General features: G+C 40.5%; 2 protein-coding genes across 8 annotated transcripts in view; one reads left to right on the top strand and one right to left on the bottom strand.

Moving 5' to 3' along the window:
* ANAPC7 (anaphase promoting complex subunit 7) overlaps window positions 1–6239 on the top strand; it is a 37319-nt gene extending 31080 nt beyond the window's left edge. For all 5 annotated transcript variants that reach the window (XR_013992464.1, XR_013992465.1, XR_013992466.1 and 2 more), the window contains 3 exons: window positions 2249–2315; window positions 4573–4668; window positions 4946–6239. The gene's annotated coding sequence lies outside the window, so the exon portion shown is untranslated. The remainder of the gene's footprint in view (window positions 1–2248; window positions 2316–4572; window positions 4669–4945) is intronic.
* Window positions 2990–26358, bottom strand: part of ATP2A2 (ATPase sarcoplasmic/endoplasmic reticulum Ca2+ transporting 2) — a 49403-nt gene continuing 26034 nt past the window's right edge. The window contains exons 6-22 of one of the 3 annotated variants that reach the window (XM_081036736.1): window positions 23478–23558; window positions 21629–21714; window positions 20003–20467; window positions 16365–16453; window positions 15888–15990; window positions 14929–15060; window positions 13363–13485; window positions 13045–13263; window positions 11981–12316; window positions 10721–10941; window positions 10092–10294; window positions 8864–8949; window positions 8455–8588; window positions 7737–7854; window positions 7532–7652; window positions 6417–6482; window positions 2990–3810 (exon numbers count right to left, since the gene is read on the bottom strand). In XM_081036736.1, coding sequence (XP_080892862.1) covers window positions 6463–6482; window positions 7532–7652; window positions 7737–7854; window positions 8455–8588; window positions 8864–8949; window positions 10092–10294; window positions 10721–10941; window positions 11981–12316; window positions 13045–13263; window positions 13363–13485; window positions 14929–15060; window positions 15888–15990; window positions 16365–16453; window positions 20003–20467; window positions 21629–21714; window positions 23478–23558 — 2537 coding nt within the window. In that variant the 3' untranslated portion in view covers window positions 2990–3810; window positions 6417–6462. Of the gene's footprint in view, window positions 3811–6078; window positions 7653–7736; window positions 7855–8454; window positions 8589–8863; window positions 8950–10091; window positions 10295–10720; window positions 10942–11980; window positions 12317–13044; window positions 13264–13362; window positions 13486–14928; window positions 15061–15887; window positions 15991–16364; window positions 16454–20002; window positions 20468–21628; window positions 21715–23477; window positions 23559–26358 lie in introns of all 3 variants that reach the window. The other 2 variants (XR_013992463.1, XM_081036737.1) reach the window with 2 other exon arrangements.

Raw genomic sequence — 26358 nt, 5'->3', positions numbered from 1 at the left:
GCCCTGCTTATTTGTTACTTCCCACTCCAACATGAGAAAATTGGCTCCCACCATCTGCCATCACAGCATTTCGTTATTCTCAGCAACCACCATAACTGGAAACTGTTAACTTCCTTCCCTCCTGTTTTTTAAACAGGACTTTATTGGGGAACAGTGTGTACTTCCAGGACTTTCTTCCAAGTCAAGTTGTGTCCTTTCAGTCTTAGTTGTGGGGGGTGCCATTCAGCTTTAAGTTGTTGTCCTTTCAATCTTAGTTGTGGAGGGCGCAGCTCAGCTCCAGGTCCAGTTGCTGTTGCTAGTTGCAGGGGGCGCAGCCCACCATCCCTTGCGGGAGTCAAACCGGCAACCTTGTGGTTGAGAGGATGCGCTCCAACCAACTGAGCCATCTGGGAGCTCAGCGGCAGCTCAGCTCAAGGTGCCGTGTTCAACCTTAGTTGCAGGGGGCGCTGCCCACCATTCCTTGCGGGACTCGAGGAATTGAACTGACAGCCTTGTGGTTGAGAGCACACTGGCCCATGTGGGAATCAAACCGGCAGCCTTGAGTTAGGAGCATGGAGCTCTAACCACCTGAGCCACCAGGCCAGCCCACTGCCTCCCTTTTTAAAAAAACGAATGAAAAATACTATATACACTGCTTTGCACTTTTTAATATTTTACTGGGTAGACAACATAGATTGGACAATTGTTCCTGCTGGTTCACAGATCCGCCTTGTTTTAAGACTGCATGTGGTATTAATGTTTATTCAACATCTTGCCTATTGATGGGCACCCAGGTTATTTCCAAACTTTTGCTGCAACAGTGCAGCACGATTATTTTTGTTTTCATCATGTGTGAGAATGTCACCAAAGTGAAATGCTTGATCAAAGGGTATGGATGTTTAAAAATCTCAGATATTGTCCAATTGCCCACCAGAGATTGGGCCAATTTATATTCTCGCCATCAGCATGGGTACCTGTTTCCTAATGCCAGCTACAAAGGGGAGAGATGAGTAACAAACTTTGATCTTTGCCAATCATATGTGAAACTAATCTCTTTTCCCAATTCTAGGGAGGGATACTCTGGAATTTTTGTAATCAATTTATCACTCTTCTTCCAGGACTTGTGTCATGCTTTTCATGTTCCATGTTTTCTCTGAGCACTTTTATGGTTTGTTTTTAAAAAAAATTTCAGACATAGAAACAGGCATAATGAACAGCTAAGCACCCAAGCATGACTGATAGAGAAGCCCGCCCACCCATCCCTCCTTGGAACCAGCCAACCACTGTATCCACTCACTTCCCTTGTGTCTGCTGTGTTTGAACTCGTCACTGAGCTGTTTGATCTTAGTCTACTCAGAGGCGAGGAGTTTGCACCCAAATGTAAATCCACCTTTGGCTGAGTTTAGCTGACATGCTTTTTGTGAGCAAGACTTTCTCATGCAGGAAGCTGTGCATTGCTTTATGCTCTAGTCCACGCACCTTCGCACAGACGCACGACGGCCCATAGGCAGCTGAGACCATAACATGGTACTATCTTACACATCCTGAACTTGATATATTTGGTTTCACTGTGCAGGGAGATTTATTTCTGTTGATACCTGCAGTTCCAGTTTATTCATTTTTATTGCTACAGTGTGATTTCAACTCCTCAGATGTACTTATCCATTTTCCTGCTGCTGCTGTTGGTCATTTAGGTTGTTTCCAGCCTTTTCTTTTATAAACATCTTGTTATGGTGAGGAATTGTCTAAGGTAGGTCTAGGAGTGGACCTGCTGAGTCGTATATTCAGAGCATCCATGAATTTCCTAGATGATGGCCAGTTATTTTGCAACGTAAGGAGGGCCCGTTCTCCACATCCTTGGTATTAGACTTTTTGTGTCAGTTGATGGACATGAAATAGTATCTCACTGATTTTAATTTGCCAGTGGAATTGATCATCTTTGCATATTTATAAGCTAGTCAAGTTTTGTTTATATCATTTAGCCATTTTTCTTTTGGGGGTATAGTTTCATATTTTTCAAATCTTTTGATCCATTTGCAATTGATTGGGATTAAGGGATACAGCCGTGTTTTTTTCAACCCAACTTTTACCTGCTAAGCTGAAATGCCACCTTACTGTTTGATTAAAATGCCTGTTGGTATTTTCATATTTACATGAATTGTATATCCTTCACATTAAGATGTCAGTTCCCCCCAAATTATTAAACTCTACTAAGAACGAGACGTTCCCATCGATCTAGTATGACCCTTGCTGTTTTGTTTACTCGTAGGCATTTTCCTCTCGTTTGACGGCCACAACTCTCCAGAACAGCGATAAGTCGTGAGCAGTCGTAGATGGTGAGTGTAATTCTGGTGTTTCAGTCCTTCTGGATTGTTTTTTATCATGTTAAAAACGGGAGTTAAGGATACTCAAATGTTTTTTTCTTCCCCATATCTGTGGAGTCAACAGGTTTCGTGTTTATTAGGTTTATAGAATCAATTTATAGAATCATCTAACTACTCTTGCATCCCTGATTTTTCTAAGTGACAAAAGAATCAGCTTAGGGACTTTAGAAGAGAGAAAAGCCGCACCCAAATCCACCCCTGGCAGATAAGCACTAACCAACCATAAAATGAAAAAATCCCAGGACCTCCTTCAGTGCTTCTCTGTATCTATTAATGTGGAATTTTACATTTTGTACCTGAACAGTTTTAGAAGCATCTCTCCATTGCTACATCTCCAAGCTGCTGACCTTTTATCATGTTAATTATCTCTGAAAACTACACTGATGACACACTCAGCTTCCCCATACTTGAGGGGAGACAGTAGAGCCAGGACAGAAATTTTTATAATTTGTGTCACATGAGCAGACCTTTTACCACTCTGCTCTCCTACCCAGAAAGTCCAAGAACTTCCCATTCCTTTTATCCACATGAGGGCAAAGCTGCTCAGGGTGCAGGGCTGGTGGCCCTCTGTGCACCTCACCCGTCCGTCCCTCCCACAGGAGAACAGTCAACAGCACACTGTGAACTTATCGTAGAATAGATTTATTTACCTGAAACCATTATCTGTGCAATGCTTGTTGTTACCAGCACAGAAATAAAACAACTTATCTCTATTTACAGTCTAAAGTCAAACATGCGTTGTGATAAATTGACGTTTAGCATTTTATTAAGATAAATGCATCACAATATTTGTATTGCACCAATATCTGTCTACTGCTTTTGATTTCATTAAATAAGTTACATTTAATACAGTGCAAAATAGCTGTTTGCACACTCAAAAAATAACTGAAGTTATGAACTGGAGGCCTACATTTTAACCATTCAACACCTGTAGTGTTTTCAATAAATTTATAAATAAGCAAAACTGTACAGGGCCAATTAAAAAGTAGCAAGTTTCAACAACACCGTAGAGAAATCTGGCTACTTACAACTGAAGGCATGCATTACAACTGAATATTGAATACTGTACATTTATATAAGCTATGACATTTTACAGAGAAATATATGGAGACTTGGCTGATGGCTTCTAAGTTCTTGGATAAGGTTTCAGAACCTCATTCTTGCAGCAAAGAAACCAAAATTCTCTGGAGAGGCTTTCTGATTCATTAAGCTAAATTGTACATTTGTAATTATTATTTTGATTTAAAAGCTAAAAACCCCATTGGTAATTAATACACATTTCCTCCACATAACACACAATGAGTTGGGTACTTTTTTCTACTTTTCTTTCCCCCTCAACATCAATCATGCAGAGGACTGTAGATGTGTTGCTAAAAACGCACATGCACGCAACCGAACACCCTTACATTTCTGCAAAATGGTTTAGGAAGCGGTTACTCCAGTATTGCTGAAAAGGAAAGAAAGAGGAAATCAGCTTTACGAAATACGGGGATGAAATGTTAGAATAATTATTTAAGACTAAGATTAATAGTGACAGATGAAAGGGAATATCCAGTTTGGTCTTTTAAGATTTTAAGACCAGCATTTCTGATTAACTGTCCCTGAGGCACTGTTCACACAGGGTAGTATCTAGAAGCACTGGCTGGGCAACATAGACCCCTCATGTTATCTGGCTACAGAGCAAAGCCCCCCACCTCCTGGCTCACAGGACAAGCCCACCAGGCAGGCACTTAATGGCTTCAGGTGTAAGGGGAGTGAGCTGGGCCGGAGGAGGAACAGTTTTCGGTTAGCAGTGTAGAGGATAAGGTAAGGGGGATGAAGCAGAAGTGAGCAGTGTGGCAGGTAGTGCAAGCCTCTGGCTCCTTCCCCTCCCGTCCCAGAGGGAAACTGCAAACTGCTGTACCTCAGGCTGCTTATCACCATTCCCTTCCAAGAAAGAAGGCTGGAGGGTCCCTTCATTGTTCACTGCAGGGTGGTGGTTTTGACAATTTGGTGGTTAAATTAAAAAGGCAACGGCTGACTTCGCCCTGCAGCCTCAGCAGCCAGGTGCTTGGCGAACACTGAGCTAACACCTGTGGTCTCATATTGCTGAGGGTGGCCTATCACACAGGCACCGGCCCCAGTTTGAGGGTGACATGGGAGCAGCTGCTTGGGAGGGAGACTGGCAGTTGCCCTGCTTGGCTGCAGGCTCACGCAGCTCTCCCTACAGAATGTGTCACCGCAATGGACAGGCAGAACCCTGCTAGCTGTCCCTGGGAGGGGACGTGAGACTGCCATCTTCTGGGCAAAGCGGCATCAGAGGCTGGTGAGTTTGGGGAGTCGGGGATGGCAAAAAGCAGAACCCTCTATGGGATGGGCCGAGGGCCCACTGGGAGCATGTTTCAGGCAAGAGCTGCCTGACCACACCTGCCTGGGGGGCTGAGGAAGACGCTGCCCTGTCCAGGTGCTGAGGGCGGCCAACGCAAACACCAGCAGCGCCTTCCTGCAGGTGTGGGGTGAGGGTGGGGCTGGGCAGCTGCCCTCACCGCAGGACGGGGGCCTGAGCCCAGGGATGTCCCCTCAGCAACACTACTGCTTTGCAGAGGCCACGCCTGAAGTGGAGAGGCCACGGGGACCCAGCTGTCTGGACTGAGGGAAGTGGGTGCAAACCGCCTCTGTGGGCTGGACGGGACTGCAGCTAAGAAACCACAGGCAACGGCCAGCCCTGGGCCACCTGGAGCTGTGCGTGTCTCCTACGACAGCCCACACCATTCAACTTATTTTGTCAAGGACACTAAATCAAGGAACTGAGTCAGGAAAAGTTGCCTGTTTGGTGAGCTTGGTTTCCACAGAAGAGCACACCACCACCACGCTCAGACATCCTGTTTCGGTTTGCTGCCAAGACACACTCCTTGCGTTTGACCCACTCAGCCCGTTTCTTTTTACACCTCCTGATGCTACAACTGGCCAAACCCTCCATTCTCCCCTTGCTCAGGACTGCATTTAGTCCGTCTCCATGTTCCACTCTACCTCCTCTCCTCAGACCACTGAACTTGGCAGCACTTCGTCCTGCCTGACACCTGTTCACTTTTCCGCAAACTCCAGCGTGTCCATCACATCTTCTGGCCCAGGGACCCTCACAACAACACTCGGGGCCTCACCGCCCACCGAATACAAGCTGCTGCCAGGCCTCCTGCACAACAGGGCCGGTCGTTTGCCAGCCGAGCAGAATCATGCCCTAGTAACTGCTTTAAAGTACCCTGGAGAGAGAAGACAAGACTCAGCTGCAACGATATGACCCAGAAGGTGAAAAAAAGTGGCCTATTTAAGAGAATCCTTCTGGATGCTTGAGTTCACTATTTCAGTTACTTGCTTTCACTAGCTTTTTGCTTTTTAATGAACCAACATTCTGGACGAGTCCTTGCAGCTAACAAAGATCAAAAGAACCACACAAGTTGCTGTGAACCTTCCTCGCAGCACCAGCAAAGGCACAGCTCCCTTGACCGGTCAGTCTGACCACATCAGAACGACGTGCTCTTCCCCCAGGCCCTACCCAACATCTGGCTGTGCCACTGTCCCAGGCAGCTAACCCGGCCCCCGTGTGCCCAGGTAGCATGCGTCGTGCGCCCGCTGCTCTCAGGACAGCCACAGAGCACAGCAGTGCCTGACACCAGGGCTTTCATTAGTGTCACTGCTAGGTGACAGTTGGTGGCAGTCGCCTTTGGGGAATACTCACGTTAGTTGATGGATGTTGGAAGGCATTGGAGGAAAACACCACAGTTAGGACTGTTAATGACTATACACTGTTGGTAAGACTGATCTGGAACATGCGCAAACATTTATCACAGTAACGATGGTGGTGGTTAGTGCCACATTCAAATAAAAATAGTTCTATACAATATGTTCATTTGGTCATGTGCTATTTACAGATTGTACAAAACACACACACGCACACACACACTTGCCCTTATGTTCTCTACACCAGGCTAAAACAGGCCAGCAGAAACGCACAGAAAATGTGTCACAAATGACAATTAGTGCCTAGACATTAAAAAATAAAATTCCTATAACTACCTATGCAGCAGAACAGGACCCTTCTTCCCCTCGAGCACAGTTAAAACTAAAGGTCTGAAATAAGAACTTTAAGAAAGTTGAATACATCTATTACAGTTCAAGCTAAGTCACTTAAGAGTTAAAAACAAGACAGTTATTTTCTGTCCATTTAAAAATGTTTTATTTCTTTTAAACTAGATTGTGAAGTGCCACTGAAATAGGCAATGTTGGCAAAACAATGTCTGTTACAGTAAAATACACTAGACATTTAAATAAATAACCTTAAAAACTATGTGAGGGGACATGAACCCGGTCGATTGAATCTGGAACAATGTTTTCTGCACAAGCGAGAACAGGCATACCTCTTGTTAAGACTGATGTAAACAGAACCATCGAAATCCTACAGGAGAAGCAGCCGAGCGGGGCCAGGAGTGGGGGTGAGGGTGGGGGTGAACCAAGAGGGATGAGGGGTGGCAAACCAAAAAATACTGACTGAGGTAGCAGTACTCTGCCCAGTGCAGAAAAATTGGCTTATGAATAAAAATTAGACTGTGATCTCAGATTAAATCCAGATGATCATGCAAAAGACAATACATGCTATTTCGTTTTAGAAAAAAACCACACACATTCATTTCCTAAAATCTGCTGCCAATTAATTTGCTGACAATGTCTGCTGGCTCAACTTTTTTTTTTTATACAAGGATGAGTATTAAACAGAACACTGTACATGCTTTTTCATCTACAAAAAAATATTTGCATAAAATAGTGTTAGTTCTCTGTACATGTCAATGGACACTTTAATTATGTGTATAAAAAAGGAAACTCTTGCCCCACTGGAGTCAGAAAAAGCAAAACAAAATCTAGAGTATGAAACCTCCTTCACCAGCCAGTATGTTCATGTGAAAATTCAGCAGAAATAGACAGTTGCTTGAAACAATAAAAAATTAATTGATTAAGTTAAACATCTTCTTTATGTAAAACTGTCAGTCAAGACCAGAACATGTCACTAAAGTTAGTGTCTGTGCTATACACCCAGACCACCAGGGGCATTATGAACAGCACAAATGGCCAGGAAATCCCGTCGGTGCATGCCGAGAGCGAGCAGGATTTGGTGGCAGGCTGCACACACTCTTTACCAGGTTCCAGGTAGTTGCGGGCCACAAACTTGAGTGTCTCGTCCAGTAGAATCACAGGCAAGGAGATTTTCAGCACCATCAGCCACTGGGTCAAGTTCAGCGGTGTGATCTGGAAGATAAGCTGCAACACACAGAAACGGCATCAAGCCCCTGACATGCTGGAGAGGTTCCAGGCCCTGCCCAGCCGAGTCCCACCACCACTTACTGGCAAGGGTTCCACGTAGAGGATCAGGAAATGGAGAGACATGGACAGGCAGATGGAGCCCACGAGCCAGATATTCTCCCAGGGGGGCATCCGCAGCAGGGACTGGTTCTCAGACAAGCTGCAGAACAAGGACAGGTACGTGAAATAGGCCCGCAAAAAGGCAAAGGCATGGTCACAAGTGACAGACTTTGGAAATGCGCTTCAGTAAGGCGGCAGCAACCTGGCATTGCCCACTGACCTAATTCTGCCACTGAAGTTTCTCCTGCGGCAAAGTTAAGGAAGAACGTTCAGATGTAGGACAAACTTCCAATTTTAAATCTAGGCTTTGGCACAGCAGATTCTATTTCATTGGGCTCAAAGCTGCTCAATTGCCCTTGACACCTGGGCTATTTCGAAATTTCCATTTTTGTCGGTGGCTTAATTGGATAGCATCAGTCTCAGTGTAAAGGGAAAGTGCTCCTTCCCATGGGCACACAGGGTACTGAAGGCTCTATCTGTCCCCCACTGTCTCTGAAGGGACATGCAGGTGGCTAAGCACTCCCACCACTTCCTGGAAATGACGATACTTAAGCTTTAAAAACCAGTGCTGCTTGTTCTCCTTTCTTTTGGGAAAGGAAGAGCTTTCCTGTGGTCCTCAACCAACCATGACACACAGTCTCACAGCCGGCACCCTGGCTGTCAGAGTTTTCACCCCAGCTTGCCAAGAAGACTCACTGACCTGTTGAGGGCGTTACACATCTCTATGGTTACGAGAACAGAGAGCGCCATTGTCATCGGGTACGGCGATTCAAAGATTGCACAATCCACCCCTTCAAAGTCCGGGTTGTCCTCTTTACACTGTAGGAAATGACTCTGCAACAAAAGCCCAATCAAGTTCCTGATCAGCCGAGTCCATTTCCTAAGTCCACGCACCAATTCCATACCACACCCAGACGCAGACTCACACAGGATCCCACCCTGTTTCCCAGAGAGCGGGTCCCTCAGAATAATCTCAGATAAGACTGCGGATTGTTGGAGCCTTAGGATTATCTGCTGGGCACCCAAACCACAGAAAGCTCAAGGACAACCTTGCTGGTGAGGGCGCACAGCGCTCTGCGTCTCATAAACAAAGAAAGGTGGCCACATACCAGCTGGTAGAAGGACACTCTTGGACCGCCGTCCGCAGCAATGAACCACCACGCAGCGGCGCCCACCGTAGCAGCGCCAACATAACCTGGGAACAAACATCATGACGCTGACATGTGGGGGCTGCAGCCCACTCCCTAGCACTGAGGTGACACATGGCATGTCTTTCTAAAGCTGCTGGTACAAAAGCAGTTAGACTGAGGGTTGTGCAAGGAGAGGGGTCTGTGATAGAAAAGAACCAGGAAACTTGCCCTCCAGAATTGGTGAGAAAAGGACCTCTCCTCTAGCCATGCCCATGTCTAATCAGCAGCCAATACACACTTGGGCCACGCCTGTCGGGAGGACCAGGTCACGCACAGCAGCCATGATGCTGGCAGCTGTACCCTCATTTACTGGCACCACCAAAGGCCTGGCAGAACCTTCACATGGAAAGGCTGTTGGAACAGTTAGTGGAGAACACGAAGCAACACAGCAACAACCGAAGCGGATTCTGGGACCAGCTCCCCACCAATTACAGATTTGAATTCAGCAAATGTATCACAAACAAGCAACAGTGGGAGTGGAGATCACAGGGACCTGAGAATAAGAGAATGGCCTAAGGTGGTAGCAACCACCCAAAGATCAGTGCACACACCCTCTAACCCCGCTATTGTAACAGAGCAGCAGGTGCCCAGGGGCAAGGCAGCTACACACGCAGTGACGTGGAAATTTCCCAACAGGGAGAAGTACAAAAGGACAAAGTTCAGCATCCAGGATTTAAAGCATGCCATCACTTGCAAAAATCCATACATCAAGTCTCTTTGCTGGTTAGCTCTGGAAGAGCACACGAGAACCTGTTCGTGTTGGAAGGGCCGACTGGCTGACAGCCTTTCCTCTATGCCAGGGCGTGCTTGCTGAATTTCAACTTGTGTGAATGTGTTAGAACAAAACACACACACACCTTTCTTTCCATGGGACCCTAGGGGAGTCACTTAACCTCTTTGGGCTTCACTTTCCTAACCTATGAAATGGGGAAGAGAACTGTCACCCTGGGTCAGGATGATGAGGTCTACACAGGTGGCATATACCTTAAGTGGGCATACAGTTCATTAAACTGCAAGAGGGCAGCCTCCATTTTTTGCTATCCTAATATGGGGACAGAAGAAAAGTGTGCTTTTGAGGGATGAATTTACAAAAATTTGGCTTACAAACATTTTGTTTAAAAATCAACAACATGAAAAAACTACTCACAGCCAATAGCCAGGTAACGGAAGAAGAGCCACCCACTGATCAGTGGTTCCTTTGGGTTCCGGGGTGGTTTGTTCATGATGTCCAGATCAGGAGGGTTGAACCCCAGTGCGGTGGCAGGCAGGCCATCTGTCACCAGATTGACCCAGAGCAGCTGGACAGGAATTAAAGCCTCAGGAAATCCGAGGGCTGCTGTCAGGAAAATACTGTTTCCACCCAAGGAAAGAAGAGAGAGACCCCAAATTATTTTTGGCCGCTATTCAAACAGCATCACCATGCCCTCCTCCTCCATAAAAATAAATGGACAGCAATAACGAATACTTGAAATAACAGTTTTTGGCAATCGTAAAACATTTCAAATTCAAGTTAAGTTTTAGAAGGCCAAGAATTTTATGTCACTTTATACAGTTAAACTCATTTCTATGTTAAAGCAGCCACAGACAACCCTTCCGAGGGCCAGGCCGCAAGTACCTCTCCCTTCAAAGGGCTTCCTGTGGCTTGCCTGGCCCTCCCTCCCACCTCATGCACAAAGACCAAAGCTGCTGCCATAGGAAGAACAAATGTGAAAAACGGGTCATCACAAGCCCTGGTGTTAGACAAAGCAACACGAGTGATTTGCTAAAGGGACCCACCAGACAACTTCGCCCACGTTGGAGGAGATGAGGTAGCGGATGAACTGCTTCATGTTGTTGTAGATGGCCCGCCCCTCCTCCACAGCGGCCACAATGGTGGAGAAGTTGTCATCGGCCAGCACCATTTCAGAGGCGGTTTTAGCCACGGCGGTGCCAGAGCCCATGGCAATGCCAATCTCCGCTTTCTTCAGAGCAGGAGCATCGTTCACACCATCCCCGGTCTGAAAGGGAACCCGACAGTGGTTTACACACCGGTCACTAACACGTGTCCCTGCCAAAGGCTCAGCCATCCCCGAAACAAGGGAAACGAATGGAGCTATGGGCCTCGGGGCACAGAGCTAGAGAATTTTTGTTTTTATAAGTTGGTGCCACAAAACACATTTTACCTGGTAAATGTAAAATTGCTAACTGAGCTTATTACTGAAGAGAGACTTCAGAAGGAAGTGGAACAAAGGAGAGTTCAAATTTATCTGTATTATTTTTTTACCAAACCAAACAAAAAACAGCCCACATGGCAGTCAAAATGAAGTATCCACATAAACCTCAAGTAGAATAGGTGTGAACTGCAAAAACACATAAACTAAATGCCATTTATATAGGTCAAAAACATGCAAAAATACTAAAAATATCGTCTACAGAAACAAAACTATCATTCCCACGTATTTATTTTTTATACTTTTACTAAACACCTAGTATCAAATTCAGAATGGTGGTTCTCTCTAGGAGAGGGGAGGAAGGGAGAACAAAGAGGAAGTGAGGAGTACATCTGTAATATCTGGTTTCAAACAACAGAATTTCTTAAAAGTTTTATAGACAAGCTACAGAAAGCAAATATAACACAATGTTAATGTGTCTGGGTGAAAAATCACAGATGAGGGGAAGAATACCAGAAATACCTCAACAGGCAGCTCTTAAAGTCTTCAGGAGCACACTAATTTCAGCAGATTATCCAGAGAGAGAACACAGATCACGTATATTCTTGGTCAATTTTTAGAAAACTTGAGGTATAAACATGTATACTTTAACCCAGACAAAAACTAGGTATCACCAAGTATTTCCCATGACTGATGCAAAAGCTACTTCTAAAAATCTTCCTTGCATGCAACATACAGCATGCCAACTACTGGTCAATAGAATCCTAGATCATGACAAAAACCAAGAAATTCCAAATCTGGGAGCTATCAGTAAAAATTTAATGGTCAGAATTAGAATTTGCTGTGTTTGTGTAGTGGGTCACCTGACATGTCCAAAGAAACTCACCATAGCTGTAATCTCATCAAAAGACTGAAGAAATTCTACAATCTTCGACTTGTGGGAAGGCTCGACCCGAGCGAAACAGCGGGCATTCAAGCAGGCATCTCTCTGGGCTGAAGGATTGAGCTCGTCAAACTCCCGACCTGTGAAAGCCTTTGACGTCACATCCTCGTCCTGCCCAAAGATGCCAATGCGGCGACAGATGGCCACAGCGGTGCCCTTGTTGTCCCCTGTGATCATGATGACCCGGATGCCTGCCTGCCGGCACAGCTTCACAGAAGAGGCTACTTCAATTCTCGGAGGATCCAGCATGCCCACGCAGCCAACAAAAGTCAGATTGGTCTACAGAAAAAGAATCACCTTATTTTAAAATAGGAAGTTCTCGTTTTTCTCCTAGTGTGACACAAGGGCTAGTTATACATTAAGAACAAAGGTTTCTGCATTTACTTACGATAAATTCTGTAACTTTGACTATTATCCTAAATATTCACACTAGAGATATAAATCAAAATGATTAAAAATATCACTACATTCTTCTTACCAAATCATTCTTTAACTTTCGTAACGACAGTATTCTAAAATGAGTGGAAAAACCATTCTGAGGAATAAGAGCATTCTGATACTGGCCACTTTAGCGGCCCATAGTACCAAAGCTTGTCCCTTTCATTCAATGCTTCAGGACGTCACATACCTAATGTGAGAATTTTATGAGCAGAAAAGGAGAAGGAATCTCGCAACTTGGATATTTTGATCTTCAGTAACTGTTTTAAAAAATAGTCCCAATTTTTAAACTATTTTAATTTACACAAGAGTTGCAAAATAGATTTTACAAGTTTATTTACCTCAAGTCTTGATAATTCTATTTTGAAAGTAACAGGCTTGTATTAAATTGTTAACTATATATGTTTGAAGCAGCAACCTAAATTATAATGGTGATGCATTTGGCCTGCAGGAAAATAAACACACCTCTTTCTTGGCAAAAGCAAGACTCCTTTGACCTTTTACCCAGGACTTCTGTTTAAACACAATGAATGTGCAGGCTGTGAGTGAAAACCCTTTCATGAGCTCACCTCATATTTAATAAAGTTGGCGGAGTCCTCAAGATTCATTTCTTCTCTTCTCAGTGGGTTGTCATGAGTGGCTAGAGCCAGGCACCGTAGTGTGTCGCTGCCACTGCCCCACTCCCGAATGACAGACATGATCTTCTGTTTGACTCCAGGGGTCATAGGTATTTTAGTACTTCCAACTCGAACGTGGGTGCACCTGTCAATGACACCTTCAGGAGCACCCTGGAAATGTTACAGATTTAGATCAACAATTTTACATACTGGCTCACTCAGGATGCTCATCCTGATAAGAACATCTCAACTGCAATTTGCTGTACTTGCCTTCACAAACATTTTGCTCATCGATGTCCGGCTTGGCTTGTTTGGTGTACAATAAACCGACATTGATTTTCTATCACGTGAAAACTCTAGAGTAAATTCTTTTTTCATCAACTGTTTAATGACCTATGAAGAAAACATATATGGAATACCATTGGATGACAATTTTTGTAAATTTTTCACTCGTTCGACATTCACTAAGCACCTAGTAACATCTGACAGGTATTGGGGGTGTAGCAAAGGACCATAAACAGACAGTCTTGCCCGTACCTGTGGTGGTCATTACAGCTAATGCATCACTTTTAGGCTCCATGATGCTACTGACGCTACTTGTTTCCCTTCACTGAGTAATTATAAGTCTAGAATCAAACAATTCTAAACCTCAGTCTCTGTGAAGCTGAGTCTTCAGGTTGCCTCTGTGGGATTTTGTCATCGGCTAACAAACTGTCCGACGTGGGGGCTTTGCACCCTCCACCACCGCCACCACTGACTGGCCTGTGACTGTTAAGCTAACCTGGTAGTCGTGGTAATTCCGCTTGAACATAACATGCTACCGTTTTAATATATCACTAGACCTGATTTGCTAATGTTGTGTTGAGAGTCTTTACACCTGTATTATAAAGAATATTAGTGTCGCTTCCTTTTTTTGTCACGTCCATGTCAGGTTTGGGTATTGAGAAGGGTTTCATTTTCCAAATCACAGTCTTCTAAAACTGGTATTTCTTTCTTAAGTGTTTGGCAGAAATTGGGCCTGAAGAATTTTTGTGGGGGTAGATTTTGAATTACAGATTCAATTAATTTAACATCTACAGGATTACTCCATTTTTCTTGTGTCAGTTTAAAAAGATGTGTTTCTTAAGGGACTGGTCAATTCTATGATGTCCAATTTATTGGTATAAAATTGTTCATTATAGGTTCCTGATCTTGTTTATTAATTTATTAATTTGCTGGTTTTCTACTTTCAGATAGCTCTTATAATTGATTTTTGACCTTCTTTTGCAGTATCCACACTTAAAGCTACACATTTCCCTTGAAACAATGCTTTCATTGCATCTTCCAATTTTCATATGGTGTGTTTTCAATATTGTTTAGTTCAAAATATTTTTTCATTTCCGCTATGGTTTCTTCTTTTACCCATGGATTATTTAAAAAAGTGTTGTTTAGCTTAAAAATATTTGGGGAACTGCTCTCATCTTCTTGTTACTGATTTCTAGTTTAAATTTTGTGGTCAGCAGCTAACTGCATGATTTCAGTCCTTTGTAAAATATATTGAATCTTGCTTCATGGACCCGCTGTACAGTCTATTCTGGTGAATGTTCCTTATGCACTGCAAGTGCACACTACAGTAGCAGAAAATAAATAAGGATTAGGTCAAGTATATTTACAGTATCGTTCAAATCTTCCACATTGTTACTGATTTTTTCATCTGCTTATTCTATCAATTATTGAGAGACGTCTGTTAAAATCTCCAACTCTAATTGTGTATTTGTCTATTTTTCCTTTTATTTTTGTCAGTTTTTGCTTCATGTACTTTAAATATGCTATTAGAACTAGGGTTCAAATACTAACCGAGTTGCAGGCATTTGCTCGTTCTATTTTAGAAAGACCCTTCAATTCGGTATCAAATACATTCATCTTCTCTACCAGGCAAGTGAGAGCAGTCTCCGTAGCTTCTCCAACTTTTTCATATACACCCTTTGCCTGTATTGGTTAAAGACATAGAAAGTGCAAAAAAGGGAAAAGCAGTAAACAAGTACATTTTTCTTTAATAAAGACTTTTCCATCGAGGGCAACCTGTCCTCCACTGCTTGATTTTTCTATGGGCCATTTCTGTTCTACTCAGGAGCACATGATCCAGGTAATTAAAAATACAGTCACAGCACAGGCATGCATTTTATCTTATTCCAATAATTATGTTTTTCATTTCCCTTAGCTGTAAGAAGCCACTAATCACAGTATGAGTTCATACGGAGCTTTCAAATAGTATTTATAATCCCGTATCATTACTTATCTACAGACTTTACATTGTTTTTGATGGGGACTGGCTTGCCTTTGAGATAGAAACCAAAGGATTTATCTCACTGTAATTAAAAGGGAAGGAAAAACTGTTTTCTGTTAAATTTTATATTATTATTTTACCTTCATCGTCATCAAAATAACCCTGTATGCCTCAGCTTATCCTCAAAGACATAATGCTACCCATCTTAAGCAAGATCAATACCCTATACCTCCAGGAAAACGTTTTCTATCCTGGGCTGTATTCATTTATAGTAACCAAGCTAGAAACAGATGAGAATATCACGTAAACTACAACTATTAGTTAAATAGCTGCAATACTCAGTTACAGAGGACATGTGAAAGGCTCTCATCTTTCCTTGGCTACGTCATGCTGACTCGGATAGAGACAGGCTCTTAAATGAAAAGAGGAAATAAAATCGGGAACCCTTACTTTCAGACGGGAGGAAGGAAGGCTGGATTTTCATCACCCATTCCACCCTTGAACTAGGAACTTCTGAGGAGTGCCTTACCTCATTGTAATCCAAAGCAGAGTCATTACAAAGAGCACAAATTGTTGCCAATTCTACAAGACCGTCATATTGGTGACATTTCACGGGTTTATCAGCTTTATGCCTGTCCAAAGAAAAAACCTTTAGAGCACAGTGTGGTCATCTCTATTCATTTTTTTATTTAATTACTTAATAATATAAACAATTTTGTGGACCACAGACTGGCAAGTATTCAAAAGAATTTGAGTGATGGCTCTTAGAAATCCGATGCTGGAGACAATCATCAGTAAAGACCAGAAATTCTTAGTTCATGAAATTCCTCCACCACTGGTATCAATAAAGAACAAACAGAAACCCCACTTAAAAATGTAGGCTTCACATGGGATGCAATGAGCCCTACTCAGAAAGCTGTCTTCACCTTTGTAGACACACTGCAAATGTATACAAGTACCAAACTGCTACAATAGATCCTTTAAATGACAAGGAGGGTTTACTCACACTTCTCCAATAGGTGCATATGTTGACCCAGTTATGGTAAATTCATTAAGGGAACAAGTATCACCTTCAACTCTGTCCAGAATGAACATCTACAGAAAAAGAAGCGTAAGTGTTTAAAAGGTATAAAACTATGCTAGGAAAAGACAATCTTTGCTAAGACAAAAGTCTTATTTAAGGAAACAGTTTTAATGAAACTTACTAGTTGAAGCTCAGCATCAGAAGTGCTGTCCTTTATTCCACCTGGAGGCTGTTTAAGACCGCCTCCTCTATCCCCCTAACCATCTGAGAAACAGCATCCCAGAGGTGCTGAATGGACAGTAAGCAGCAGTGGCCCTTAAGACACAGAAGACCACGCACAGGAGACCTGAGGTACAAGGACTATGGGTAGCAGTACTCTAGAATGCTCAGAATTCCCAATTGCAAATGGCTGGCTGAGACGGTGATATTAGGCAATCCTGCCTTCGAGGGAGGAGTAAAAGCTTGGGAAGAATAAACTCACATATCAGAGTTGCTTCAACATTCCCTAAGTAAGACGAACTGCTTCTCTGCTCCTTCCCACTTATTTTTATTGTGGCAACAGCTCACATTCTATGAAGCTGCGTAACTACATGTATACAGTAAAGAGCTCTCAGAGCCTCATGAACTGCCACAAGACAATACAGACGGAAGCATGCTTAGGAAAGAATTAATTTTATAAAATAATATGACACGAGCTAGTTTCTTAAAGGTGAGGTTTTCTTGATTTGCTTTCCTATTATAGTTTAGAAGCCCTGTTTGGAAGACTAAGATTTAGATTTGTGTTTTCATTGCAAATTGAAACTGTAAAACCTTCTCTTAAAAACACAAAGTGATACTCAAACTATACATTATCATGCCAAAATCTCTCTGAAATATCCAGCAATAGAAAATATGATCAAACCGTTCAATAATGAATTTTTAAAATGTTAAATTCAAGTAAAAGAGAACCATGCAATGCTTTAAAAACATCTTTTCAGAGGAACCCAACTCATATTCAATAAGAAAATCAGCTAACTTTGTTATAGCTTCTTTTATCTCACAAGATTTGCTTGTTATATATGATGTATTTTTAAATTCCAAAAGCTTTATTTCAGAAATATACTCAGAACAATATCAACCTTGGAACTGAACTAAAGCTATATAAGACAGACATACAAAATGGTTTTAAAAAAAAACCACAAAATATAGAATTTGATTTGAAACTATGATGACTCCTGATAAAAGGCTCTAGTTCAAACACATACATCAGTGTCAAATGAAGGAAAGATTCATGTCCAAGTTCACATGCTGCAAGATCCCTGACTCCTACAGTTTTTTTTCTAACAGATACAACACCTAAAAAAGGAAGCTTGTCAAAAGACTCTTTCCAAAGATGTTTGACATTTTACAGAAGAGGAAACAAAGGACCAGAGAGGTTACAGGATGTGCTCAAGGTTACAAAATTGTTGGGTGGAACAGATTTAACTACCAATCTTTCCTATAAGAAAATCCGACTTTACCCTTGTATTTGAAGTTTCGTGACCTTCAGACATGTCACAACTTCTCAGAGCCTTAGTTTCCAAACCTCTGAGCAGGATTCCCATGTGATTCAAATAAAGTCACATGTGAAAAACAAATTAACTGCTCTAAGCAATATCAAAGCTAATTGGCAGTATTAATTTACTACACACCATGCCATTTCTTTAATTATATTCTATTTATAAAAAGTGCAACTTTTGGGGTCTATAACCAGAGTCCAAAATATTCTAAGACATTCAGAATTCTAATCCATGTTAACTAAATCTGAACGCACTTTGGCATTTTAGATTGTGAGCAAGTAAATCAATTAGGAATTGCATGATGAAAGTATCCCTAAGTCAAGTGCAGTTATGCAATCCACTGCAAGAAACCTTCTATAGAATACTGATTAGCATCAGCTTTCTGTTACCGACATAGAACAGCAAATAGGCAGGTTGTTTCTTTAATAGAAGAAAACATTTTAAATCAAACCACTTAAGGGAAAATATAAGAACATAAAATTTTATTATGGACTCTATTGCACTCTGAGTTTGAAGTCTGATCTGCTGCCCAAACTTTTAAATTAAAAAAATAATTTTAAGTTTACAATTTCAGACATTGCTTACTTTCATGGATATAAAGGTCTATTCCGATGAAAATTAAAGCTCTCAGGCTAAGTTTAAACATTTTGCTGGGGGAAACTAAATAGGTAACATGCAATTCTCTTCCTCTTCCCCAAAATAATCAGCTTTTAGCTGACAACTAGTTTTTAGCTGATTCGTCCTTTTCTGGTTCCAAAGAATGAGAACTTAGGTAGCTCAAATTCTGCATTTACTGGAGAATCCCAAGACAAACCAAGAAGCTTACAGAACACCCCAATCTGTTTTAAACACCTGTCCATTCATTCTAAATCTCATTTTAAAACTACACAAAGAGTTGGGGGGTATGTTGTAGCTAAAACTCATCATGAAATTTAAATTTGGCAAGATAAAGATTCAGAGGGTTTAACTGTATTAATAAGACAAAAACAATTTCCAATGTTAAAAAAAACATTATCCAAAACCTGGAGATAAGACCAAGAGGGTGACCACATGTCCTCTCAATGTCGTTCAGAAGCATTACTTAACAGGCCCACTCAAAGATTTGGTATTCTAGAAAAATGTAACACTGTTTCACTATACTATTTGTTATTAAGGGCTCATGTTATGTAAAGTTGTAGATTTGTGTCCTGTAGAACAGGTAACCTAGTAGTTTTATTGCCTTATAGGATATTAACCAGTTTTTATATCCTACCATACAGCAATTCTATTTTAATCGGAGCATGTCCTCAAATGCTCTTATAACCAGTTTGACCATCTCACTGATTCCCTCAATTAATAAGCCAAACAGAATCTTTGACATGTGTCCACTAAATATTTGTATGAGTCGTGTACCTTTTGGAAAATTACACTTTGACCTCCACACAGTTGTTTACATAAAATTTATGGCAATTGAATTATATAAAAGAACTTAATTCACCTGTCCCGTTATATTTCTTTAGTTCTTATTTTTCTAAGGGCAGGTTTGAACAGTTTCTTATTTTACCCCTGAGTGATGGTCAAAACAACCTAAGGAAGGACGGATAATACACAGAACAAAGCAAGTTAAAGGCAATTATTCACTTTTCAAGAAGAAAGTATGTCTCATTCAATGTGTTATGGAAATATCATTTAGAATTTTAGGTAGGTAAGTAAGTAGGTAACTAGCTGCTTTAGAATTCTCTTCCTTTGAAGCTTGTCAGTTAACATACATGGTTAACATATATGCGCTTGGAGACAGAGGAGAAGGGAAATAAAGGGAGCCTAGTCATCTAACATTTACAGACTGCCTATAATTAGTTCCCTAATACAAGTACACCAGCCATACAGATATCCTTTATTTCAAAAAACAGTTTTAGGAATTAAATGATTAATTCCTCTGAAGTATTAGAAATTACCTTGGGCTCAGGCTACACAGGCAACCCAATCTGTTAAAGCACCTAAAAAGGTATCAAATTATAAATCAAAGGTTTTGCTGGCATGAGTGCATATTCTTAGGATGAATCAACAACCAACAGGAACAATTCTTAAATTACTCCCACTTACCCTGCAGACTGACATCTGGTTTGTTGTAAGTGTACCAGTCTTGTCTGAGCAGATAACAGAAGTACAACCAAGGGTTTCCACGGAAGGGAGGCTTCGAACAATGGCATTTTTCTTTGCCATTCTGCGAGTTCCAAGAGCCAGGCAGGTGGTGATGACAGCAGGCAGACCTTCAGGAATGGCTGCTACAGCTAGGGCCACAGCAATTTTAAAATAGTAAATAGCACCTCTGATCCAGGAGCCTCCATGAACTGGATCATTGAAATGCCCAATGTTTATGATCCAGACTGCAATACAAATAAGGGAGATGACTTTGGAAAGTTGTTCCCCAAACTCATCTAGTTTTTGCTGGAGGGGTGTTCTCTCCTGTTCCGTTGCCACCATTTCATCCCGGATCTTGCCAATTTCAGTGTTAACTCCAGTTGCTACCACCACTCCCATGGCTTTGCCAGCAGCAATGTTTGTACCCTAGGACAGAAATAGAGGAGAACTGGTAACAAGATTAAAATCATACCCAACTTAAATATTGACTAGTAAACTCAGACTCGTGTGGATTCTGACTACAGAACCAGCCATTCAACTTTGATAATGAGCAGTAACTCATGCAGGCAGTGTGGCACATCGCTCCCTGATGCTCACTTCACGTGGTACCTACTCTCCCCAGAGCTAGAGCTCTACACCGACCCCCGTCCCCAGAATCTCTATTCATAACCGAGTCTGGCTTGCAGACTAGCTTTGGGCTGAAGCAGTGCTCTAACCCCGCTGTGTTCTCAATTTTTTCGAAGTCCATACAGCTTTCAACCCTAAGCATTTTCTACCTCTGGCTCCAACCCAACCTGCACTACTTTCATCATCTGTAATAAGGACAACCAGCACCACGGGCTACCTTGAGGATCTCCATTCAAGTGGGGGGCATTCCCAAACCAATGAACTCAAGTATGTGAGTTCTCTTCCCACCCCACTTTATTTCCTAGCATTGGAATGATATGGATTCGTTGTTTTCATAGTAAGTCTATAGTACTTTACTCACTACGGCTGTTTAGGCTCCCATAACACCCCCAAAAAGCCCATCACTTGAACTATCATTTTAAATTCTGAACAAGCAAAATCTATAAATTTTCCAACTTTTTATTTTGAAAAAAATTTAACAGAAAAACTGAAATATACAATGAACGAACATCCACTTGACTATTCACCCAGACTCACCAATAATTAGTAGCTTGCCACATTTGCTTTCTCTCAAAATACACACCTTTTTATTGTGAACACATACAGATATCATCCACATCATTTTGAAAACATCCTTTATAGGCTAAGGCTTTTCCAAATAAAGCTACTTTCCTACTATGTTTACAGATAGTTTAAAGATGTATATGACCTGGTCTTTTAATTTTAATCCTTAAAAACTTGCCAACTGAAACAAAGCCATCCAGGTTACATATCCCACCATTATATGTTCCTGATGTTTCTGACAGCTGACACTGTTACGAAGACTGTGATTATCCTTTGAAATATTAGCCAACACTTTCTAAAGTCTGACCACTGAAGGTAGACAGTGAAAAAAACGTCATCTGTAGACAAAACTCTGAGAAGGTCTCCAAATAAAAATGCATTTGATAAAGTACTTACAGAAAAGAGCATGTTCTTCTTATCTTGGTTGACAGCCCGCGGGTCAGGAACAGGGTCAGTGTGCTTGATGACAGAGACAGACTCACCTAAGCAGGTTGTGAGACAGAAGGAATGGTTAGATCTGTGCAATCCACATGGAGAACCTGGGAACCTTCACCTACTCGTGTCACTACCACTCTCAGGAAAAAGGATAAAAAACCCAATTCATTTAAAGGAGGTAAACTAGTAAAATAGAAAACAATTTCAGAGCAATGTCAGGATTAAAGTCAATACAATTTCAAAATAAAGGAACTTAATTTTGAAGTAAAATCCCAGCCAATTACCTTTATTTTCTGGAGTAACTATTCAAATTTAGTTTATTTTCAGGTACCATTTTATACTCTATTACTGTGACTACACATCTCTATATATGTGTTTTATATACACACACGTTATATATACACACATTTCAATACTTTAAAAAAGGTGAAAGTATATTTATTTTTAGTGAACTGAACAAACTGTAAACATATTATATGAATATGAGGATCATCCACTGGGAAGTCTGTTCTTGTTCAATAATTGTCAAAGATGAGGGATGAAAACATTGTTTTAGAAATATTTGCATGTACTATCTAGACTATTCTATGTCAATAAAACAAAGCTGAAAAACAGCAATCAGCAGTTGCACTAAAGCACACGGTATAAAGAACTACTTAGAACTTTCACAATGTCTTGCTGGATTTATTTTCAACTTTACTTAACAGCACTTATGAAATATAAAATCGGGGTCTGAGTGATGTGAAATACGGCTCCAGTTGTAATTCAAATGTCAGGGAGCAAAATTTCTCTACTGACATTTGACAAAAGAATTTGCTTCTTCAATTTAGTCAAAACTACAATATGATTATTAAACAAAAAGATGATATTCAAGAAACTATGAAAAGTTTTAAAGTGGTAATTATTTCTGTAGGCACACTGAGAATTTCATATATACAACCCAATTAATCAGCTGCCAGCTTGTTGCTGCTAATAGGATTTTAGTAGATAAGCTATTAATAAAGAAACAAAAAACGTGGAACCCAGGTTACTTACATCACTACCTCTATGACATCAGTTGCTTTTCAAAACTGATAATCAGATAAATCTTGATAATCGTTGGGTTTTATTCTTACTCTCTATTTAATTCAGGTTAGCATTGTGTTTAAGTTAATCTTTTGACCACCTTATTTCCTGTTAATATGAACCCTCCACCCTAGTCTGTGCCTTTATTAAACAAAAATGGGAAAATGTTCCAAACAATCCCAAATCTAAGTGTGCAAACTTTAGGAAACATTCACCATTTTGGGGGTGCTAACTTTTGTTAATTGTACATTTCATTATTGCAAAGTATGTTAGATGCAAGATTAGCATTCGTCCAATGAAAAAGATTACAGCTCTGGAGCCTTTTTCTCCTGCCTGGAAAAAGAAAACTAAATAAGTAATTAATTCACGTTCCACAAAATAGACAACATTTCAACTATTAAGATCATTACCTCTGCTAATGAAGGAATTTGTAATCTTTTTTTAAAAAAAGTAGAAACATAATAGTGATTTTTGGTGAAAACTAATTTTTGACAAAATTAAAAAACAGAGGCCTTATGAGATGAAAGCCTCGTTCTTTTTTTGTTTCTTGTTTTTTTATTTAAATAATACCTTTAAACCCCATATATCAGCAAAAAGCCTAATTGATAAAGCATTAAGAAATACTATCTTGGAGAGTATTAAGATGGAATACCATAAAAGGACAGTGGAGAAGAGTTGACTCTATTAGCATGGGATCTGAGAGAGGCTTCAGAAATTCAATGACCTTCCAATACATAATACTTACCAGTGAGAATTGACTGGTCGACTCTTAGAGTAGTAGATTTGATGGAAGTTAATCTTATATCAGCAGGAACTTTGTCACCAACTAATTGGGGAGAAAAAAGGCAGCTAAAATAAGCAACTTTTGCAATCATGTTACATAGAAATGAATTTGTCTCTAACTAAAACACGATTTTTAAAGAAAATAAATAGCCTGTGTACAAATGGCACAAAATACACGAAAATCTGTTAAAATAAGCAAGACAATCAACTTATCCTCAGGGTGATATTAACTCTTTTGCTGGAAAGACATAAGACTTGAATTACATAGGAAGGAAGAGAATGAACAGTGCCCCCAGCACTGTGTTCAAAATATTGAATGAGTACTCATCAGTATCAAAGCAACTGAACAGTAAAAATAAATGTACAACAGCTTTCCCTGACTTTCTGAAAGGCAAATGAAGTAGCTTTGGAAGTCTTACACAAGGACAGTTAAAAATGAGAGTGAGTACAGCCTTAGAATTGCATATGGTATTAAGCCAAATCTTCATTTTCCAGACTTACACTACACACTGAACTGTAACTCTGTCACTGGTCATATTAAAACTGGCAAAACAGCCATTCTCTCCAAGAAGTAGATTTATTTCATTTATTAAACCTTCAATTTAAACCTGCCTTTTCTTCATTTCAGAGCTTTTAAATTCAGGGTGAGTACGGCTTGCTCTGTGAACTCTGGTTCACAAAACCACCCTATAGCCAGGGGAGGAGTCGTGGTCATGAGGCAGCACAGAGACTGCCAATACATAATCTCAAGAGGCAAAGATCAGCCTCGAAATTGACTGCAGGGACACATTAGGTAGAGGTTAAATTGCTGCTGGAAATGCTTATGCAACAAACAGCAATATTCAGACTGAGTAAGCCAGAATCTTTCATTTTAATATAATTCTGTTCATATTATAAAGTAACCATATCCTAAACTTTAGTGACCTTCAACAGCTAAAATGCCCATCAAGATGAAAATTTAAAACCAACTTAAAAACATTTTTTACTGTATTATTTCTGGTTGTCTTAATTAATTTTATCCTGCATGACCTTGACCTTGAACACGAAAAGAGTATAAGTTAAATGATGAGCATATGACACTAAATGGAAAATTGACTTGAAAATGTTCCTTTGATGTCTGTGGCAATTTACGTCATGATCCTACAGGAGCAGAAAATTTCTAATGTGTCACAGAGGTCATCACAGTCTAAAGCCCCACTTCTGCACTGTAACAGCTAAACATTGTATCAGCCATCGAAAAGCCGCAGAATGTTTCACTTTATACTACAATTTTTAATCCCTTTTTCTACTTCAACAATTTCATATCTAAGCCCTAGCTCATACTCTCATATACCAGCCACATTTTAGGCCAGTAGATCTAATATTCAAATTGAGAATAAACTACAACAGGACCCAAAAATAGTATCTCGGCATTTATTTTGCTGTATTTCAGTGGAAGCTCAGAGAATCTGAAATAGATGGAAAACGTATTTTTAAGGCAATAAATACCAAGGTGAAATTTCTTTTTTGAGTAACATAGTCAACATACTAGCTATTAGTTTAAGGTGGAATCAAGACTGTATAAATTATATTTATACTGGTATTATAAAGAAACCAGCTACTTTCCCCCTAAAGGTCTATTTTAATTACATGAAGGTTCTCTCTTTGCTTAACAAAAATTGCAAATTGATACACCTTTAATTGTTGGCCAAATATTCCAAACGACTCAAATGTCAAATGCTAGTGGAATAAATGACCTGGGAAGCCCTTAAAAACTGACCTCAAATTCTCAATTTTTCTTCCATACTACAACAGCCATTCTATTTGGGAGGCAATTAAATACTTAGGAATTAAAAGAAAATATGATCTGGGGGCCTTTTTATTAACCACAGAATCTCAGCACCTGCTTTTCAAGAGTGTGGTTCAATGCATTTGGAGTGGGGTCCAGGAATCTGTATTTTAAAGTTCTCCAAACATACTAAGAAATACAAGAAAAAAAACACAAGCATAATAATTCAGGTTGTAGATCCTGTGAAGGGCTTGTTTAGAACAACCGTTACTATGTGCTGTTACTATGTGCCAAGTATGCCAGTTCTAGGCCAAGACCTAAAGTCCCCTAACACTTGGGAAATGTACTACCTACCATACAGTTTTACATTTCTCATGCCATTAGAAACTGATTTCTTTGCAGAAAGGTACTAAAGAAGCATAAATCCAAACTGGTCTTTAAAACCTGCCATATTCTAGTATTCTCTTAGTTAAAAGGACCCTTACATCATATTGATGAATGTGTCCTCATTTTAGACAGGAAACTAAAGTTAATAAGTAAAAGGAATCTTGCCTAAGGAACCTCAATTAATGAAAGACTTCCTTTAATGTGCTGTGTGACTCTGCTTCATGATTTCTTAAGTCAATTTAGGCTTGAATCTATTAGGAAGCAGGTTTTCTAAGGAAGTAAAAGATCCATGAAAGTTAAGATTCAACGAATACTTTTCAAACTAAGACATAATTTTCCTTTGTCTGAAGACTCCTGTGAATTTCAGACAGAGGGTCTTGTGCATGAGGAGCAGGCAGTGCAGTTCTGATGGTTACATCCAGTACTATTTTCCTGATGGGGCATATCAATGCCCTTAGGGTAAGTGGTAGTGGAAAATTCTTACTCTTGCCAAGGAGATGCTCTGCAATTTTTCCCTCAAAACTTTTTTTGTCTCTTGGGTTCAGCAGTGTAATGAAAGAATAAATTCTTTTATAAACTACCTTCCATTTGTTTAACATTTGACACTTTACAATTCAGCTCTTGGCTCTTTAAGTCCTTAGATCTTTAACCTGCTATCACAATAGAGATTTCCACTTTGTACAAAATC

Source organism: Rhinolophus hipposideros (genome assembly GCF_964194185.1).
Source record: "Rhinolophus hipposideros genome assembly, chromosome: 24".
NCBI classification, from domain to species: Eukaryota; Metazoa; Chordata; class Mammalia; order Chiroptera; family Rhinolophidae; genus Rhinolophus; species Rhinolophus hipposideros.
The sequence above is the reverse complement of the archived record's forward strand: the minus strand, read 5'-3'. Positions and strand labels throughout refer to the sequence as shown.